This window comes from Leuciscus leuciscus, assembly GCF_965113295.1.
Source record: "Leuciscus leuciscus genome assembly, chromosome: 19".
NCBI lineage: Eukaryota > Metazoa > Chordata > Actinopteri > Cypriniformes > Leuciscidae > Leuciscus > Leuciscus leuciscus.
Window position 1 is genome coordinate 25210238 of NC_138743.1, and position 22164 is coordinate 25232401.

General features: G+C 38.4%; 1 protein-coding gene across 2 annotated transcripts in view; it reads right to left on the reverse strand.

The window, feature by feature from the left end:
• cdc42bpb (CDC42 binding protein kinase beta (DMPK-like)) overlaps nt 1–22164 on the reverse strand; it is a 67233-nt gene that overhangs the window by 10796 nt on the left and 34273 nt on the right. For both annotated transcript variants that reach the window (XM_082146757.1, XM_082146756.1), the window contains exons 6-25: nt 18614–18707; nt 16435–16635; nt 15790–16038; nt 15414–15648; nt 14525–14644; nt 14130–14263; nt 12587–12829; nt 11691–11801; nt 10372–10619; nt 8800–8905; nt 8598–8722; nt 8329–8434; nt 5475–5623; nt 4800–4897; nt 4477–4556; nt 1363–1446; nt 1092–1166; nt 849–954; nt 539–675; nt 266–405 (exon numbers count right to left, since the gene is read on the reverse strand). In XM_082146757.1, the coding sequence (XP_082002883.1) occupies nt 266–405; nt 539–675; nt 849–954; nt 1092–1166; nt 1363–1446; nt 4477–4556; nt 4800–4897; nt 5475–5623; nt 8329–8434; nt 8598–8722; nt 8800–8905; nt 10372–10619; nt 11691–11801; nt 12587–12829; nt 14130–14263; nt 14525–14644; nt 15414–15648; nt 15790–16038; nt 16435–16635; nt 18614–18707 (2841 nt within the window). The remainder of the gene's footprint in view (nt 1–265; nt 406–538; nt 676–848; nt 955–1091; nt 1167–1362; nt 1447–4476; nt 4557–4799; nt 4898–5474; nt 5624–8328; nt 8435–8597; nt 8723–8799; nt 8906–10371; nt 10620–11690; nt 11802–12586; nt 12830–14129; nt 14264–14524; nt 14645–15413; nt 15649–15789; nt 16039–16434; nt 16636–18613; nt 18708–22164) is intronic.

The following is a 22164-nucleotide window of genomic DNA, read 5'->3' on the forward strand; positions in this document are numbered from 1 at the left end:
ATAATGTGACTCTGGAAGACTGGACCAATAGCTTCTGAAAATTCAGCTTCACCATCACAGGAATAATTTACATTTTAAAATGGAAAACAGTTAAATGGCAATAATATTATGCAATATTATTGATTGTACTCTAGTTTTGATCAAATAAATGCAGCCTTGGTGATCATAAGACTTGAATCGTAGTCTTTTGAATGGTAGTGTAGCAGACATCATTCATTGACTGTGTGTTGAGTACATGCCATTTGAGAATGTGACTAATCCTAACCTCAAATCGAGGACCTGACTGGCCATCACAACAGGCTGAGTGGACTTCCCTTCTGGCACCTCATAGAGGAAGAGTTTACAGTCACACACTACAGCATAAGCCCTCTGCCAGCCCTTCTTCACTCCAGTGGGCTTCGGGATCTGAAAGAGCAGTAAACGCACAAGGCAATTTAAGTTACCAGATGGCATTTAGTATGAAATATCAGTTCAATGCAATTGTTCAGGTAAAGTCAATAATAAGTGACCAGAAATGTTACTACATTGTCATTCTCACCCTGACAAAGCCTTTGTAGGCTGTGCCAATGCCCCTTTGCACATCAATACCCAGAGGCCTCTTGGCCTGCTCTGGAGGAATAGGGCAAACCTGGGGCGCGTTGTCTTTACAAGACACATGGCAGATGAAAGAGCATACTAGAAGAGATGCAGTGAGGAAGAGAGAATTACTAAACATTCACATCACTTTCTTACACTGACAAGTGAAACTTGCATATAAATATTTCATCTTAGTTCAAAAACTCCTTATCAACTCCACCATTTTAAAGACACTGTCTCTGATCTTTTTTTATCACTAACACTTAGCTCACCCTCGCAGGCGTAGCCTTGTCGGATCTGACCCACCATCAGTGAGGTACAGTGAGTGCACTGGGTCGGGCTGGAGAAGGTCTTGATGCTCAGCTGATGAGCTTTAGGCTTTTGACGAACAAATATTAACAGTCAGAGCAATGAACTTATGCTGAAGGCTGAGAAGCCAATAGGAATATGCTGACAAACAAAGACCTAAAGGAACAGGCTAATGATGAGTCAGACACATCCTATGGCGGTTTTACCTTTGGCGCACAGAGAGTGGGCTGATACATTGGAGAAGGTGCAGCAGGGGTGGTCGCTTGAGGCTTGACTGGTTCCTAAAGGATTACAACAATTCCACAAATAATAATTCTAAATTATTTTGTCACATAAAAGCATACAGCATTTTTTATTTTTTTTCAAGCTTCGTCCTATCCATTACTATTCAGGAAATTACTCAATCAATGACCAATGTATCAGACAGGAAGTCTGACAGCGGCAGAATGTAATAGGAAGTGTTAGGTGGACACTCACATCCTGTTCTGAAGCCACTGATGGGGAGGAAGAGGGAATGTCAGTCTTCTGGGGTGTGGCGTCCACATCACCGATGGAGCTTGTCTGAGGGAAAAGACCACATTTGTGAAACTGCTCAAAATGTGTATGAATCATTTGGTGGGGGTTATTTTTATTCCATCGACTTGGCTTCTTTATGGTCAGTAGATGAGGTCAAAAGCTTTAAAAACATCCTTTAATTTCCTCAAAAAGCTACATTAACACATTTAAGTCACGCAAACATCATCACAACGTGACTGATGACATTTGTGAAATGTATTATGTCATAACTAATAATCACACAGCAGTCATGTGCTTACTCATAAAAATCACGAGCAAAAGGTTTACCGGCACCTATTATAGAATATTACATTAATTTTGGATATACAAGTTAATGTTTTTTTATGCTCACCATGGCTCCATTTATTTGATAAAAATGTACAATTATTACAATTTACAGTTTGAAAAAAGTTGTTCTGTTAATATTTTTGTGGACACTAAGATTATTTTTTTTCCAGGATTCTTTGATGAATAGAAAAGTTCAAAAGAAGGCTTTTTTTAATAGAAATCTTTTAATGAAAAAGTCTGACTGGCTGAATAAAAGTGTTACTATTTTACTGAAAAATCTTACGGAACCCAAACTTTAATAAATATATATAATGCTTTTGGTTTGTTTAAGTATTTCATCTCATGTGTAAGCAATCAGCAATAAGGCTTAGCAAACACCACTATAATTCAATAAACGCCAATACTATAATTCAACTTAAGATCCATTAGAAAACACTAAAGCACAATACTTGACTGACATTATCTGTAATTAAACCCTAAAATGACAAAAACAATACTTACCAAGCACTGTAAAACAAAAGATACTGATATGGTCTAATCTATGCAACATTTAAATAGACAACAGTGTCAAGGGTGATGCAGAATTTTAGGATGCAAAAAGAATGGCGGGTAATTAAAGAAAATTAAAATGACATCACACTTTTTCCTCAGAGAATTACTGTCATATTCAATTAGCTTACAAGCACATACTCACCATCACCTCCTATATTGGTAAGTTATGAATAATTGTGAAGCATCCTCACAACTTAATCATATTTCATCATTTTATTTCATCCGATTAATTTTACGGCTGGTTGCCTTAGTCATTCTAAATTATGGATGTTTATTGTCCTAGCAGGTTCCAAGAGTTAACTAACGGCTTAGTGCATTTGTAGACTTGACAAATGAAGAGTGACGTTATTCACATTAGCCGTTTAAGAGGTTAGAAGGCAATGGGGAGGTGGTTAATACTAATTGTGAGTCTCTAACCTTTAGCACCTACAATTAGGCTGAATTGGATCTAGGGTCTGATTGCAATTCGACAGAGGAACGCAGTCAGCAGACAAAATAGACGAAGGGCATGCTGGTTAGACTAAATGTAAGTTGTATAGTCAATGTCTGGCCTTTAATGGGGAGTCAGGCATTGTTAATGCAAGTATAGTAAGTGCCACTTTATTTTGACAAAGCAAAGGAGGAACTACAGTATGAACTTCTTGACCATAATGCAAACTTTTGAGATACTTTGTCTGCTGACAGATCACTCCTGCCGAGGTTAAAGGTCACAGAGGGAGGAGCTTTGTTTAACAAACTTACTTCATCCCAAAATGCAAGCAGAGAAGATGCGGATGAGGAGGAGACAGAGTCCTTTTTTTGAGGGGGACAAAAATAAGATGACAAGTAACAGCTTTTGTCTTTATGAACTTACTGTCACTTTAGGCCTTTTCCCTACAATCCAATGAGTGTTAAAAGTGTAGCTTGGCTACATCGGTAGACCTGGTCCCTACTTTAAAGTGACACAATAGGGCTCCTCTCAGATCCTCAATATGGAAGCAGTTTTGTTTAACTGAAAGATAGGCATCAGTCTTGCAAAACTCTCAGCTGCCTTTGTCTCGACTTAGGCAATCAAAGCATGATGGGACATCTGGCCCAAAGTAGAAATACAGCGACTACACTGGTTTCCCTCTGTACATCAAGCAGTCCTATGCTAATAAACACCACTTTTTTGGCATTATACAGAGGTAGGATGAAAAGGAAATGCCATCAAAACTTTTCTGAAGACAATCAGGAGAGGGGAACGAGATTGGCAAAGGACCTTGAGCCAGGAATCGGCACAGTTGTGCTTATGTCGAAGTGCTGCCCATGAGGCTATCGGCTCTGACTACAATCATTTTACAAACAAAAAAATCATGAAGAGCTGAGGGTTACGCATTACAAGTAATGCAAGCTTTGCAATCAGATTACTTTAAGTAACTAGTAAAGTAACACATTACTTTTAAATTTACACCAAAATCTGAGTAACTTTTTCCTGTCCCCATGTAGAGAGAAATTGGGAGTAAGGCACAGAGGCCTTCTGTAAACATGATGGTTATTGTAGTTGCATTTTATTCATCTCACTTTCACAAAAACAGTTTTCCTCAAAAGGAATAAAAACAGTGAAATGCAATTATTAATCTCACTTTAACCAACGTCTTTCCCACTGGCCTTCGATGATCCAATTCAATCATACCAATAAGCAAAAATGACTTTAGATAAACATCACATTTGTGTTTCTATCTTTTCTTTCTTTTTTTTTTTTTGAAGTAAGAGTGTTAAACCTAACTTTCTTCTACGTCTTATTCTTCTGTGATCCAGATTAGCAGCACAGCTGAAAGGTTTGTTTGAGCTGCAACTGTACAGGCGTGAATTTGGATTTCCTTCAGCCTGAGGCTTATTCATTTCACTTTAGGTGTGAAAGGGCCTTTCCAATTGCCAAAAACATAACTTAATTTTTTTGGGAGGGGGGGGATGGGGGTATTAAAAAACAGTAAGTAAGTCCAGCCAGGTGAGAAGTAGTAATGCGTAAGTAACAAAATGCATTACATTTCCTAAAAAGTAACTGAAAAATGGAATTAGTTACTTTTTGGGGAGTAACACAATATCGTAATACATTACTGCGAATGACCAATGACAAATGACAAATTTCCATTGTCAGAATGAAATGAATAATGGGAAGCTTGTTACGGCATGTAACGCAGTAGCAGATGGCCAGATACTTTCAGAAACACTCACTCTGAACGTCAGATCATGGGCGAGGGGAGAGGTATTGAAGTATTCAAAGATGGAGTCCTGGAAGTCCGGAAGTTTCAGGCCTACAGTTAAAAAAAACATTTTGTTAAGAGTAATTGTTAATTTCAAATAATAGAAGAATCCATTGTTAAGAGTAATTGTTAGTTTCAAACAATAGAAGAACCCATTAATTTAACAATCAGCAGCAGCATTTATGAAAGGTTCCCTTCAGATGTTCCTTCACAAGGTGACATAATATGCTCATGGTTCAAGGACACTCAAGTCTATTAAGGGTGAAGTAATAACATCTGTATCAGCATTTTCACCTTTGTCTGATCGTGAGCGGCTCTCCTCCATCTCTTTCTTCATGTTCTCAAGCTGTTCCTCTAACTCTCTGTTCTTGGCATCTGTGTCTTTCAGTTTGCTGTAGGTGTGTAAGTGAGGGAGTCAAAAAAGTAAGGCTATCACAAAAAGCTACATAAGGGGTCAGCAAACTATGGCATGTATGTTATGTTGCCAAATGTAAATGGAACAGTTTTAACAAAACGGATATCTATCCGATCAGCAAAAACGCATGAATGACCAGGTGTAAATTGGCCCATTGGAAATATGTTCTTCAAAATCTAATTTAAACCTGAAAGCCAACAAACTAAAGGACGTTGACAAAAGTATAAAAAATATATTTTTTAAATGCTAAATTGCTTCAGAATTATTTATGATTCCGCACTGTTTCTATGTTAGTCATTATGAAATATGTTTGTGCGTATTTATACAAGGGGGGTGGCAGTGATTAACACGGAAACTTGAAAAAGACACTTAAATGGCAAAAAGGTTGCCAATCCCTGAAGTAGATAATTTTAACTAATAACATGCACCCATTTGTATTATGCACATAAGACTGAACCAATACCATGCAACACACACAGCGAGCGTGTTTATTATGCATGTATGTATCTAAATAAACGAAAAGGCTGCTTATTAAAGCAGAATCAAAGACTGACCTCTCGAAAGAGATGTTGGCAGCTTTAACCTTGCGCAGCTCATCCTGAACCAGTTGCTTGGCACGGATTTCAGCTTCCAAGGCCGACTGCAGCTCCAAACGGGCAGACATGTCCAACTTTTGACTGCGGCGCACCTTCCACAAAGGATCCTGACAAGGAATGGAGATGCAAGTTTTGAAAAGAAACCAGAAAAAGGACCATGTGTACACTGAATCATGACGTTGTCACCTTTAAAACATCATTTGGTTCATTGGTTGCTGGGTTTTTAATTTCAAGCAGTTATTACTTAAAGACAGATCACATTGTGTTTGTTTAGGAACTTTCGTGGGTTGTCTATAAGAGCTAGGGACCATAAAATATTGTTTCTACAGTGTCAAGAAGCAGTGCAATGAAGTAGTTATTCAATATCACAAAACAATCAAAAAACAAGATGCTTTTCCTACAATAGTACAATGAAAGCAGCGTGCATGGAAAAAAACGCATGCCCAACAGACTACATCACATGACATAGATACTGTAAATCCTCTCTAGCACACGAATGAAATCCCTTAAGATGCATTTTCCATAAATCTGATGGCTCACGAGGGCTTATCTTAGATCTCCAACAGTTTAATAGCTATTGATCTCAGCTGTCACCAAGGCTCCACAATTTACACGTGTTGCTACAAGACAACATTTGTCTACATGACCTATGTAGTGACTAGACTAGACAGTCATTTACAAAAAAGAGACCGTGAACGGCTGCACGACAGCTGAATATTTGCAATGAAAGAAGAGGATTACATCCATTTCATTGATTAAACAGAGTAAGTGACTGCGGCTCATGTGCGAGCTCCCACAGCTGATGGGAAGTGAGGCAGTGAAGGGCATTCATGGGAGTGTTCCTGGCCGAACTCATCAGCTTTACATTAGAGCTGCTGGTATTTTCCAGTGCGACTCTCAAAAACGCTCACGATTAGGCATAATGCTGTGGCACTCACACTTTTGTTCAAGCTTATCAAATTAGTGACTTCTCAGCGCAACTGATTTGATGTCATACAATAGCGTGCAAGCGGAAGGTTAAGGGTATACATACTTGACCTCATGAGAACAATGGAGGCAAGCTTATCCAAAATGTTTTCCATGTTTTGTGAATTATGATCGGTAATGAGGAGAGCTGATGCAGCGTTTCCATTCATCTGCCCTCTGAAACTTCAGCTGTAAATTCGTTTGCTATTCACAACCCTGATAGTTTTGCAAATTAAGTAAGCAGACAGATGAATGATAGATTGATTGGCCAATAGCCCAGATAACAATCTTGTGCTCCGCCTTCTTTTTGGAGCTGCTCCACACTGATTGGAGGTTTGATGGATAAACTCACCCGCTTGGTGACCCGAGGTGCCACCATTGACCTCTGGGTTGGGATGCTTACTCCAGGGCCTTGCTGATTTAGCAATTAAAGTTTACACAAAAAAATAATACATTCTCAACAAATCTATATATAAAATTGTATAATAAATATGTATTTTTAATATAATATTGACAAATATTTTACTGTATACATTCATACATACATTCATAAGTTTGGGGTCAGTAAATTCAGTCTCTTATGCTCACCAAAGCTGAATTTATTTCATAAAAAAAAAAATACAGTAATATTGTAAAATTTGTTGTCCAATTTAAAATGTTTGTCTTTTTTAATATATTTTTAAAATGTATTTATTCCTGTGATGCAAAGCTGAATTTTCAGCATCATTACTCCAGTCTTCAGTTTCAAATAATCCTCCAGAAATCATTCTAATATGACGATTTTGTGCTCAAGAAACATTTTATTATCAACGTTCATTTTTTTCAGGATTCTTTGATGAATAGAAAATTCAAAAGAACAGTGTCTTTAGTAAATGTCTTTACTGTCACTTTTGATCAATTTAATGCATCCATGCTGAATAAAAGATTTAATTTCTTAAAAAAAAAAAATACTGACCACACACTTTTGAATGGTAGTGTATTTTATATATATATATATAATAATATAATATAATATATAAAACTGAACAGCCTATTAATTACATTCCTTAAGAGACATTTGAGCGGGTATGAAGTAATGTTGTCATATTTGAACAAGAAATGTAAATTTTGTATTTACAGAAATTATATTTAAAATCAGAAAAACCACAACATGGCATTTTAATGAATTCAATCTGTGATTTTATAGCTCTATGACCCAAACACAGGAATTTTATGGCATACTTTGCATACAGCATTCACCAATTGCCAAACTCTATTTGTCCCATATCCTGTAGCAACCCTGTAATTAAGCCAATTAGTTCAATTTGAGAATAAGCAACGTTGACCACATCTTTGGACGATGGCTTCAACCCAAACCTTCAGGGCTGCAAATCAATAGCTCTCATCAGCAGATCCCACTATGGCAATAACAAGAGGGGGAGGCACTCATGCCAATGTACTACAGTCTGTCCTTAACCTCCTTAGAAAAGGATATTAAATCAAATGTGACCTCCATCACCTACAACATGTCACTTCCCTTCAATCAATTTCCATTAGATTTGCTATTTAAAGCAAATCTAATGTTACTGTGCTACGGCTCAAAGGAGTTAGAGAGAGCTTTCCACTCACTGACAAAATTAGAAGTCTCACTCTATCATCACAGATGCCCTATATATCCCTATAAACTAAAAAATGGAGCATAATAGCAGATCAGCTGTTTAACGAAGTTCAGAGGTGAAAGCCTGATTATGCAGTTGTGGAAGTAAGGCTGGATATCGGCACTGATTTCTCAAATCAATCATCGGTTTTATCCTCGGATCAAAATGTAACCTCCCCTCTATTAATTTGAACTTTTTTAACTGTTTACCAGAGTTCTGGATCCCAGACTGGAGCTTCGCAGAGACTCCAACTCTTCCGTCATCTTGGAGGCCAGAGCCTGAAGGTAGCCACGGGCATCTTTCTCGTCGCTCACCCTACAAAAACACACACATTCTCACATTCGGCCATTTGACTGCAACGGCACCAAACCAAGATTTCCATTTTAGTGCAAAGTTCACCCCTATTTTAAGATTTTTTTTTTGTGGACTACAAATGGTTATATAGATAACACTGTATATAGATTATAGATTATCTCACCATTGGATAATCTCAGCGATCTGTGCTTCCCAGTGTGCTACACTCTCTTTCTTTGATGCTAGATCCTGGAGCTCATCCTCCAGCTGCCTGTTCTGAGCTGTCAGCTTGTCCACAAAAGTGCAGAGCTATAGGGGAGGAGATTTCACGATCAGTGTCAAGTCCTGAATATTACTCCTGATATACATGCAATACGGTGTCCTACCCTGTCTGTTTCTGCCGTGAGTTTACGGTTTTCATCACTCAGGAGGTTGCGTTCACGTTCATACTTCTCCTTCAGAGCACCCATGGACTCGTCCATCTCGGTTTGCCTGTGGACAAAGAAATAGGGCTGGAATTAGTGGTCAATATGAGTTGTTTTTGGCTGATGACAGTGATGCATTAAAACTAAATTGTTATATTAAAGTTTTGACCTAATTAAAAATATTAATTAAATTTAAAGTGAATGGGGTGGTGCTTAGTTCTGTAAGTAAAATATTTCAAACACACAATGATTCATAAAATGGGAGTGCAGTGTTTTTGAACATTGTTCATTTCACTGGGCAACATGTAAATGCTCCACACAAATCCCATCTCAGATTTAAATCAATGTTGTATGTGCTTTCAGCATGCATTGAGAAAATGAAGAGCTCCAGGTTTATATCCTGGGAGGAGTTAATAGCATTTGACCATGTGTTAAATGAGGAGAATATTATTAAAAAGCTAATGTCTACTATCCATGCAAACTCTTTGCTTGGTTTTATGCCCAAATAAAGGCATGAGCATTCATTATGATTGTATAACAAAAATGTATAATATATTATAATATAATTAATATAATATAATATAATATAATATAATATAATATAATATAATATAATATAATATAATATAATATAATATAATTCAAAAGTTTGTGGGCAAGTAAAAAATTTTTTTATGGATTTTTATTTATGCATTAAATTGATCAAAATTGATCAGTAAATACTTTTCAATCATCAATGAATCCTGGTGACAAGTTACACAGATTTTACAAAAATGCTGAAAATTTAGTTGACATCACAGGAATAAATTACATTTTAAAATATATTAAAACAGTAAACAGTTATTTTAAATTATTAATAAATAAAAAAACGACCTCAAAAGTTTTAAAGCAGGGCTATGTAGTTTCGGGATTTCTTCGCTGTATTCTCGCTTTTTGCTCGCAGGTTTCTCTCTAGAGCTCCCCCCACAGCTTCGGAATAGATATTTGACAACACTGTTGTAAAAACTCGTTGGTGATTCTCAGACACCAGAGGCTATAGATCAACGACATCAAAGCAGATGGGACATTCTTTAAAACGTCTTCTTCATTCGGGTTCGAACAGCGTGAGGGAGCGCAATAATGACAGCATTTTAGCAGATTTCTTTTGGCCGTAAAGCAATTGTTTACATCGCGAGACCTGATATCACGCGATACTTCCTGACGCGCCCGCCGGCTCAAAGTTGCAAGTGTGGATTTTCCGCTCACGGGCACCAGGGGGGTGCGAAACGACCACCATTCAAAGCGAAATAAGTAATATAACCATTCCAATGACTCCGAAGCTGTTCAGTTAAGGTAAAAAAGTTACTTAGATCACCTTTAACTGTAGCGTAAATTTACTGGGTAAGTACATTTCAAAGTACAATGTGCATGGGTTTCTCTCAGATTTAGGCCAATGCTGATAACCTCATAAAAGGTTAAATATCAGTCAGATAATCAGCCTGGCCAATATCAGTCGCTGGAATCGCAACCCGGACCTTTGACAGAACAGCTTACCGTTCTCTCTTGGCCTTTTCCAGTTTGTCTTTGAGCACCAGCAGCTCTTTGTGCAGGGACAGATGTTGACCCTCAGTGTCATGAAGCTCCTTCCTCAGATTCTTCAGCTCTGTAGAGTGGCTGGCATCACGTCTCACCAGCTCCTCCTCATAGAATAACACCTTCTTATCCAGCTCTGACTTCACCTTGGTGAGCTCTTGCTGAGTCTCAGAACTGAGGCTTGAGGAACGACCTGTTCCCTGCTTCACCTGAAAAAGAATCAAACAATCTAAATCAGATAAAATCCTGAGACTTTAATCAATTCAGGACAATAATTAATAATTAATTAAAACCCTAATACCATATAAAAATAGAAGCATATCAATGGAAAGCAAAGGAAGAGGAGGAGTGAGAAAGGAGGCAAAGGAGAGAGCTTGACTTTCAAGCAGATGGAAAAAACATAAAACATAGCAGGAACATCCTGCTAAAAATAACCCCTCAGGATATCCTACACAAGGCAGGAGGAAAAAAGAAAGATGGGAGACAAAGTAAGGCGATGTTTGAGGTTAACAGGCTGAAAGGCACTAGAGAGGTAGATAAAGATCAGATGAATGGAAGAGGAAAATAGTGAATCTCAGAGAAGCTGTCAAGAACATGCCATATTTTAGCCAAACATCTGAAGAAATTAGTAAGATATCATATTTTGCTGAAAATTAAGCATGCACAATATATTGGTACAATAGGCCTGTGTGTTATTAGACGATATTAAAGATCAGTATCAGTCAATATAATTCCTTTATTTTCACATTTAGATTATCTTTGCTATCATCTTACGCTCACTTAAAGTTCATCTTTAAAAACACTAATTTAATAACTGTTAAATGTAATGTCCAGCAAATCTAAAAATGAATATATATTTGTCATACAGAACATAATGTTGTGATGCCTAGATTCACTTGTATTTAAAAAGATTTTAGTTTTGATTTTTTTTCTTTTTTTTTCTTTAGATAAAGTAGTATCATTTATGGCAGGACTATCTGTAAACTGACCAATGGCAGACGGGGAGTGTTCAGGAAACCTGTATCAACAAATGCGTTATTTTTGCAAAACTATTCAATGATCATAGTGATGCAGAAACTACACATTTTACTTTTAAATGAAGAAGTACATAATAAATAACATTATTACAATAAATAAGGTATTTTTTAATCACAATTTATTTTTATTTATACCATTTTAACTCTTTAACAGTATTTTGTTACCATGAGATTCACCACTGAAATATTCACAAGTAGGCTTAAGTCAGTAGAGAGGCAGTGTATGAATGAGTGCACTCTGACCTTGAGTGTCTCCAGTTCACTCTCCAGTTGTTTAGAGTAGACTTCACTGTGCTCTCTGAGCTTACGCTCCTTAGAGGCTTCGGCACGCGCATCCTCCAGCTGAGACTCCAGCTATCACATACACACACACACACGAAAAACAATCAATATGGAAAAAAACAAAAAAAACAAGGACTCGTATAGACATTCTAATAAACCCTTCAATCTTGACCTAATTTCAACCGCACACGCCCCGTGTGAAATTCAAGCACTGAAATGTCCTTGAGGCATGTCTTTCCTTGACGTGAAGACTTCACACACAAAAAAAATAAATAGTATTTTTCCCCAAGACGAGTCCACTTAAAGTCTAGTGCATGGGAGAGACAGAAAAGAGACAGAAAAAAAAAAAAAAGTGTATAAAAAGGGGGAGGGTCTGAATCCAGCTGCAGTCAACAGTGGGCCTGCACTGCGGTCAGTGTCGCCCATCTGGCTCGAGTTAGACACTGCGGTCCAGAGGAGGTCATGGGGTCCGTGAGGCTGGCCTGCAGGGACAGGAGGGGGCTGGAAGGGGTGTGAAGACATTCCTGCTGTCGTCTAGGGAGATCTGGAGCTGCCGAGCCTGCCTCTCTCTGGAGCGTGACTGATGAACTTCAAAAATGTGGCGCATTCCAAGGCCTTGTTTTCATCTGTGCCCTCAGTCAGCCCCGGGGTGTTAACATGATGACGATGGGTAATAAACACCCGGCGGGGGCCGGACGGCACCGGTTCGGAATCCCAGGATGACACATGCAGCGTGGATACGATTTCCTAATTGAAAGCCCCTGGCAATTCATCTCTATTTACTTTGAAAACACACCCAAAACAGTCATAACATTACAAGAGAGGGTGCATGACCCCCTTTCAATCATGCTACTCACCTCCTTGCGGGCCTTCTCGGTTTTGCGGATGTCCTGGCGCATGGACTCGATCTTCTGCATCACCACCTCCATCTCCTCCTCCTTGTCCCGCAGCTGCCGCGACAGACGCTGCTTCTGCGAGCGCAGCTCGGCCATGCGCTCGTTCACCTCGGAGAACTCCTGCATGGCCAGCTTCCTCTGCTGGTGGGCGTCCTTCAGCTCCTTGGTCTGAGACTTCAGGCGATCCAGAGACTCCACCAGTTGCTGGAAAGGGAGAGCAAGAGAAATGGATCAAATGGGATTGAGGTTGAAGATATTAAAACGTAAAACGATAGCAGGGAAACAGATGCGCGGGTACAACTGTGAGAGAGGAGCAGTGGAAGGAGAGAAAAAGAAAGAGCAGCCGCGCCTGGAGAGAAAGGACTGAAAAAGAGGCTGAGTGAGAAATAGAAATCATCAAGAGAATTGGGAGTTATGCGCTAGCTAAGAGAACGGGACACACACTCGTAAGGACGATATCAACTGGCACAAGTGAAATGAACAAACTTTACAGGAAGTATTTCGACTGAAAACAGACTCGTATGGATCTCATACAACAGCCTTGCAGAGCTTCGGCGGGTAATAGCCAATCGGGGCTCAGGGTCAACAGTCAAGTGGAACGGCCCGACAAATGCGATTAGCTAAAAATGTGATGCACAGTGAGGGAATTTTGACCTGCCTTATGTGAGGGGGTGATGACATTAATCTTGATGAACGAGCCCAGTGTTTATGAACTTCCTGATTGAATAAGGCTGAAGAGGACATGTTATCTTCAACACGAGGACAGGAGAGATGAGGAAGAACCATTCTATGGCCGTTTTTTTTTTTTTTTTTTAAGTATATGAAAACACTAATTCTGAAGGTGTTCATAGGATTTTAACACCTCAGTATCACTGTACAGCAGGATAGAGAACTGAGAATCTGTTCTTCTGAACAGCTGTATTATTATTTATTTTTTTACAAATAATTAATTTTTGTGAACCAAAACTATACAGAATGACCAATGTAGTCAAAACGATTCTCGAGCATAAATCAAACACACAGAGTTACTTAGTCATCCTGGAACTGAAGTAGTGGCAGATCTTTTCATATTGTGATGTTCATCCGAGTATAATAGATTATAAAAAAAGAAAAAATAATGTACTAGGGTGGGACAAATAAGATCAATAAATATGGATTTTAAAAATAGATACAGTGAATCTCTTTAATCTGCATTAAAGGCTTTTAAGACTGCATCTCATCACTTGCCAATGAAATTGCATTATATTCCCAAAAATGTCTTCCTCGAAGTACAAAAATAACTGTTAAATGGAAAAGCTTTAGGGAACTAGAATCGTAAAGAGGAATCAGAAATGTTACATTTCTTTTTGATTACCATCCTCCCATCCAGAAAGGAACTTGATCTAATGTTTAGGGGGCTGAATTTATGGGCATTATTTCTCTTACAATAAGAAAGTAGTTCTTGCACACAATAATACCAACACTCATACATTTTGGCGGGTAAATAAGCTCTAGTCAGTCATACCTTATGGATATCCTCTTTCTCCAGCTTGAGGGCTTTGACTTGCTTGTCCAGGGCCTTTAACTTGGAGGAGGAACTTTCAAAGTCCTGTCGAAGAGTCACTGCCTCCTCAAGTTGGTGCTCCAGCCTATCAGAGTCTGAGGCGCGACAAGTCAGAGTTAGATGGATGTGATTAATTAGCTGACACAAAATGAACAGCCAAATAATCAAATTATGATAAGTGGAAACAGCAATGACTCATAATCTTAAAAATATTCTTATCGAAGCACTTTTCTATGAGTGACCATAGTTAATCTATAACGCAGGCGTGCGTTTAGTGCTTTGACATGACTCATAAGTTAACTTACTAGACTTTATCATATCATATATCCACTGACAATGATTGAGAGACCCATTACCTGCCAGTTTCTTTTTGAGCCGATCGATTTCCTCATTAAGTTTTTTTATCTCTTTATCACGACCTAATGTGCCGGCCCCACGCCCAGAGCCATGGAGGGACTGAACAGCCTGAGTGGATTCTAGGAAATCACATGTGGAATAAACAATCATTATATACTCAGAATACAATTTACTGATGCATTTACAAAAATGAAACAGAACTGCTGAAACTACTAGATGTTATTTACAAGGGCTTAAGGTCATAATTCACCCAAAAAATAAAAAAAAATAATAAAAAATAATCATAATTTTCCAAACACTTAAGACTTCCGATCATCTTCAAAACACAAATTAAGATACTTGAATGAAATCTGAGAGATTTCTGTCACTCCATTGAAAGTCCCAATTCACCAAAACACTGACGCTTCAAGAAGTTCGTTAAGACATTGTAAAAGAATTGAGCGGTATATTCCAAGTGTTCTGAAGAGAAATAATCACTTTATAAAAGGAACAGATTTATTTTAGTCTTTTATTAACATATAAATACTGATCAATACACGTACATACAGCAAATCGAATATGGTAAATGGAAGCTTAAACGTACTTGCATGATAAACCTTAGTGGTTCTCACACGTCAAGCAAGCACGTTTGAGAAGCCACTCAATTCAAATTACTGTTACGATGTGTATATTAACTTTTTGAACCATAAATGTTTTGTTGGCATTTACTTTCAATGGAGGGACAGAAATCTCTCAGGCAAAAATATCTTCATTTGTGTTTTAAAGATAAACAAATGTATTTTGGGTTTAGAATGATGTGATGGTGAGTAATTGAGAACAGAATTTAAATTTTTGGGTGAACAAACCTTTTAAGTGAATGTTTTCTTTAGATATCAGGTTATTCATTACCCTGCAGTTTACGGTTGAGCTCCTGTTTCTCCTGCTCCAGGCAGCGAATCCTCTTTTCAAAGGCCTCCACCTGCAGACCCCCATCCGGGAGATCCTCCCCGGCTCCTCCATCCATCAGCGAAACCCTCCTCACACTGCCACGGTCCGAGAAACAGCTCTCTGTGGTGTAGGTGAAGCCCACGAAGGGTAAGTGCTGCCCGGTGAAACCCGTGTGAGATACTGGGGGTGCAATGTCCTGCAAGGTAGAAAGGGAAGTAGTCAAAGGTCAAATACGAACAAGCGAGCACGAATATAATCAAGGCTTCAGGTTGTTCTTGATGTGGCATGTAACAAAATAACTTTTCCTTCAATGATAAAAGCCTTGAGTTAAACCAACCGGGTTTTTCAGGACATCATCGTCTACATCAAAGTTGGAGGTGTCCGAGGGAGAGCTGACGTCAGGGATGTACGGTGCCTCCGTGTTGCGGATGTTCTCCCAGTCGATGCCGGAAAAGAAGGGGTGCTTCTTGAACTCCTCGATGCCTTGCTGACCCAGCCGACGCTCTCTACTGCAGATCAACCGCTGGATCAGGTCTTTAGCCTCCTCGGACACATCCGTGATGTGGGACGGGAACTGGAAACGCTCCTAAATAGTGCAAATTAGACCAGTTTACATTCAACATAATTTTTCCAGATTTTCCACTTTGGTTAAGGAACCAAACCATAGACCAATGAAAAGAAAAATACTACTCTGAGTAGTGGTTTAGGGGTGACCAGATGTCCCGATAAAATTAGCGCAGTCCTGATTTTATGAGCCATTTCATGTGTCCCAACGGAGTTACAGGCAGGATGTTATTCATCATGATAATTACCTTGAGCTTTATTTTTTTTTATTGGCTATAAATACATTTTTAACTGTGTTTCATGCTTTTTCTAGCATGAGAAATCCCCAAGATGCAAATATGTGACTGTATATGGGTCAGTGGTGGTGAACATGTAAACTGGACAAATACCAAAAATACACAATGATGGAGCATCTCACCTCGTGGTTCATGATCTTCCCGTAGGTCTCCACCAAGGATTCGGCGTAGAAGGGCGTCTCGCCATAGAGCATCTCATACATACAGACGCCTAGAGACCACCAGTCACACTCCGGCCCGTATTTCCCCATGCCATCCTCCATGGCCTGCAGGATCTCTGGAGAGATGTAGTCTGGTGTGCCCACAGCCACTGACGACTGGACCTGCACAGGGGATGACAGGAAGCAAAATCACAAACGAGACTGGATAGGTTTTCATTTGCAATTAAATGCGACTAAAGCAGGGGACACTACCGTTCACAAACATTTTATCAGGATTCTTTGATGAATTCAAAAGAACGAGTATCGTGGTTTCTACAAAAATCTTAAGCATAACTGTTTTCAACACTGACAATGTTTCTGAGCAGCAAATCAGCATATTACATTTTAACATATATTAAAATAGAAAAGTTATTTTTACAGTATTTCAAAGTATTACTACTTTTACTGTATTTTTGAATAAATAAACGCAGCCTTGGTGAGCATAAGAAACTAATCAGACTTTTGAATGGTAGTGTACTCAAATGAGTTATAGACACATTAACTTTGAAAATTGCACAATAACAATACTATAAAGAACAATCTAGATACATCAAATTCACCATGCCAAGTCTTGCTCAATCTCACTCATAAAACATGTGAGCACTCAAAACATGTCTTGACCTCCGGTTATTTTTGTAATATTTAATTGCTGAGAAGACAAAGACTGTCAGCTGATGATAACACTGCAATATATTGAGAAAATTCTATTGCCTTAAAGCGATATATAATGATCCCAATCCCCTATTTAAGGAAAATATTAAATTGGTTTGCTCTGCTTATTTGTAGGGCTGCACAATTGGGGTAAACATGTGATTATATACCTATACCAATATGACTAATAATTATTATTACTATTATAATATCATTTAATAATAATCATTTTATAATGAGTATTTTTAAATCTTTAGGTTTCAGTGCTATAGAGAAACAATGGAAGATCCAAAGCTCTCATTGGTTTTATGGTGTTTATGCAACAAAAATGGTAAAATGATGTGCCTGGGTACTTGTAATGGGATGGGCATGGGTATTCATGAATCGAATTACCGTACTGTGTGCGCGTTTCAAAAGTGTGATATAATATATAAAAGTGTGTTATATCATCAATGATGTGGGCGCAGTAACCTGGTTCCCTAAGGATTCAACCCCAATCCCAATGAAGACGAAAACGTTATTTTTCTGGTTGTCATACTCATTAAGTTACAATTAAAGTTAGTGAGTCCATGCGTACAAACCTAAATAGCTAACTGTTCTCACGTCATGTACAGTGTAGGTCAAAAACACCCGATGGCTCAAAAACAGCCATCTGCGATCGTGCCGACCGTAACATGAGGCTACTCACGCTTGCATTGTGATCTGTAAACCCCTCGCTTCCAAATTAATCTTTATTTCTACCATATTTATTTTAAAATATTTTATATATCCCTCCATGGTATATTTAAGTCCCACTTGAATGCTCCTCGACGAGAGGTCTTGGGACAAGGTTTTCATTCTGACAGCTGTCATTGTAAGACAATTAGCAACTCCGTTTGTTTGTCCGAGATAGCAACAGTAACTAAAGGGGGTTGTGGGGGGCTTACCGATAGGTCAATTGCAGCCTTTGTGATTTGATAATTGCACTAAATATCACGATTTGGGTTTTATTTCGATTAATAGTGCAGCCCTACAATCTCTACTAATAATAAAAGAGTAACATCCACAAGTATACAGGGATCTGCTCAGTTGGTGGAACACAGGACATGTGCAGCTGAAAAACTAAAGCCCTGTTCTGCCCTTCCACATACTGCTGGCACAAAGGACACACACACACGCACACACCAGTAGATAAAAGCAGTTTTGGCCTTGGTCTTGTTATCAGTGCACTATGGTGACTCATCAGTCTGTGAGCCAGAAGGGTGGGCAGTGACGGGCCTTTCTAATTAGCCCTCCCCTTCAAGGCCAGAAGGGCCAAAAGCAGCTCTATTAATGTCAGAAGCAGAGAGAGGAGAGGGTAGGGGCAGTGCTTTCACCAAACAGATGGAGACCACCCTGCAAGGATGACAAACAGGCTCTGGTTTTAGACTGACACTGGAGTTCAAAGATGGGACTTTCATCACATACTGACCGTGCCATCTTGCATCATCTTCAGACAGGAGCCGAAGTCAGCGAGACGGATGTGACCGTTCATGTCCAGTAGCACGTTATCTGGTTTTATGTCCCTGTGGGAACAGAAAACACAACACATAATTCAAGAAAAGCTTTAAAAAGCAGCGGTTCTCAACCAGTTTAGCTTTACATCAAGTGATGACCCAACTCTGCACCAAAATTTTTAGCTCACAAAAAAGTTATTAAAGATCGGTAATTATAATTGATTATAATTAATATAATTAAATGAACTGCATGAGCCCACTAATATGTAAAAGTACTAAAGTGATATATAAAAAAAATATTTAAAAAAAGTGCATTTCAGCGGTTTCATGCTCTCAGTAGTTACACAAACACAGTGGGGTCAGCACAAACTGTGTTCATCCTCATTGCATCTTAACTTGTATTTAATAAAGTCTGGGTTGCATAATTTTTCTTTTAAACCATTAACCACAGATTTGTTTTTTGAGGATGAGAGGATATCAGGTCGATATTTGCCTTATTTGTCTAGATTGGCAGATGAATCCGCTCCAAAATAATGGTTCATTCATAGTCTCATTTGTTAACATGGGTTAACTACATAAACTACTGGTTAACAAACTAACAATGATCAATACTTCTATGGCTACAGCATTTATTCATTTTAATTATTTAATGATAATTATTTTCTAATACACTTAAAATAAATTAAAGTTCTGTTAACATCACTTAATGTACTGTAAACTGATATGAATGAACAACGAACAATTGTATTTTAACTGACATTAACAAAAACTAATAAATGAGATATATAAATATAGATATACATATAGATATATAGAAATAGATATAGATAAATAACAAATAGATATAGATAAATAACAGTCGTGGTCAAAAGTTTACATACACCTTTGCAGTTAATTGTTAATGTTAAAATGTTAATTATTTCAACAAAATAAGAGGGATCATACAAAAATGCATGTTATTTTTTTTTTATTTAGTACTGTTAAGTGTTAACATAGTCCACAAGACAAAATAAGAGTTGAATTTATAAAAACTACCCCATTCAAATGTTTACATAGCCTACAATTGATTCTTAATACTGTGTGTCGTTACCTGGATGATCCACGGCTGGTTTTTTTTGTTGTTTTTTTGATGGTTGTTCATGAGTCCCTTATTTGTCCTGAGCACTAGTTTATCTTTTCACACTGAGGACAACTGAGGGACTTATACGCAACTATTACAAAAGGTGAAAACATTCACTGATGCTCCAAACGGAAAAAATGCATTTAGAATCGGGAGTTTACATTTTTTGAATTTGAAAATCAGGGTAAATTGTACTTATTTTGTCTTCTGAGAAACATGTAAGTATCTTCTGTAGCTTCTGAAGGGCAATCAACATGTGATCAACTGCAAAATTCAAATCTGCATTTGCGCTTTGGCTGATATGCTGAGCCAGAGACAGACATGCTCAGCGCTCGTGATCAGTGTTCTAAACCATGTTTTTGATTGGTGAGACAGTCCAAAATTTAACAAAATATAAATGTATAGCCCTCTGTTAAAATGACAGAACTCAGCATACGTTAGGTAATGGAGGACGCCAGGTTTGAAGGACTTAGTTCAAAGAACAGCCTCTGATTCACAAAATGTGCTGTCAAACGCCTTGTGGTGTCAGTGCTTATAAGCTTTAAATTTTTTGTTTCTATAAGCAACAAAATACGTGGAAGACCGAATCAATGCAGGACTTAGGCCTATTCTCAATGTTCTGGAATAGCGACAGTAAAAGCGTTAATAATGCTATTGCTTCAATAATTCAAAAGTATAATCGGATATGATGGCATTGCTGTAATTATTACACTGAAAGCTTAAAGTTTTATTATAAATATTAATAGTTATTTTTATTTGGGGGTTGTTTTTTTTTCAGTTCTGCTGAAAATAACATGGAGCTTGATTGGATGCACATTCATGTCTACAACAAAATATGTTATATGTGGTAGGTTGCATATTATTTGCATTCAGAATTCAGAACAGACCTGCCACAACCCACCAGTTGAGAACCACAGAGGAGAAAAAAAACATGGCATTCTGTGCCGTTCATCACACAGCTGACGCAGCCCTGCACTGTGAGGTGTTATTACACCAGTGGGCAACCCACCCTGACAGCAGCTCTCCAGGGTGGCTGTTTCTCCATGCCCAGCCATGCCCTGCTCTCCATGTAAACAGCCTGCCTTTGTTCAACATCCCCCTTTCACACACACTCAGTCCCTGTCTATCGACGACTGGGCCACACACACAGTGCCCTCTGATTCACAGCCCTGGCACCATGGCGAGCACAGCGGGTACAGAGTAAACATGGTGTCAAAACTCATCACGCACACACAAACCACACCATTCACAACCTCACTGGGTGTCAGTATAAGCAAGAAGGGTTGTACCGTGGAGACACGTGTATACAAGCACTTTTATTTTCATTTCGTCAGTCGCTTTGGCCTGGCAGGGTGGTTACTATCTGTGAGAATAATGGGATGAGTTTAAAAGGCTTCTGTGACTTAAAAGCATAGCTGATCCATCAATATAAATTAAATTAAGTCATAATTTACTCATGTCATTACAAACCTGTATGACTTTCTTTCGTGAAACACAAAAGGAGATGTTTTGAAGAATGTTCACGCAGTTATTTTCCATACAATGAAAATGGAATGGAGCTGTTACCCCAAAAATGACTAAATAAATAAATAAATAAAAACACACCATAGAAGTAGTTTGGATGACTTACACTATAATCAAAGTCTTCTGAAGTAATACGATAGTTTTGTGTGTTAGTTATTTACTAAAAATATTGGTTGACAGCAGTACACCCCATTCATATCAATTGTAGGGAAAAGAGCAGAGTGAACATTCTGCTAGGGCCGCATGATTTGGGGGAAAACCTAATTAAGATTTTTCTAATAAAAATGCAATTCCAATTTCAAATGTGATAAATGTTCAAATAAACCTCTAGGCTTGCTGTGCTTGTTTATTGGGCTTTTGTGTTTGTTGTAATTTTGTGATTACACATCAATATGAGAATAAAATATATTTATATGACTACAAATAATAATAATAATAATAAAAATAATAATGGTTGTTACTGTCACTTTTGTGGGTCAGTCACATGGGTTTGTAAATCACATGAGGGTGAGTAAACTACCCCTTTAACGTCGCTACTGTTTCAGAGGAGAAGCCCTCATAAGCTTCCATAGGAGGAAGGAAGAGGGGGCTCAGCTGGACCGGATGGCAGCCCAGGACAAGCAGCCAGGAAGAGGCCCCTGAACCTGAACAGATCTGCAGCCCAGAACACCACAGTCTACTGCAGTCATTTCATTAAATGTTTAATCTGGGAGTGGACATGTGGGTGGGGTGCTGTTGATCTCCAGTGTGCCCATCACTCAAACAAAGGCAATGACCACTCTGTCTTGATTGTGAGTACATGTTCAAACATAAGTGCATATCTTGATTGAAATCTAGTCTTAGACAGCCCACTTAGACAGGAAGAGGCAATCAGATATTTGT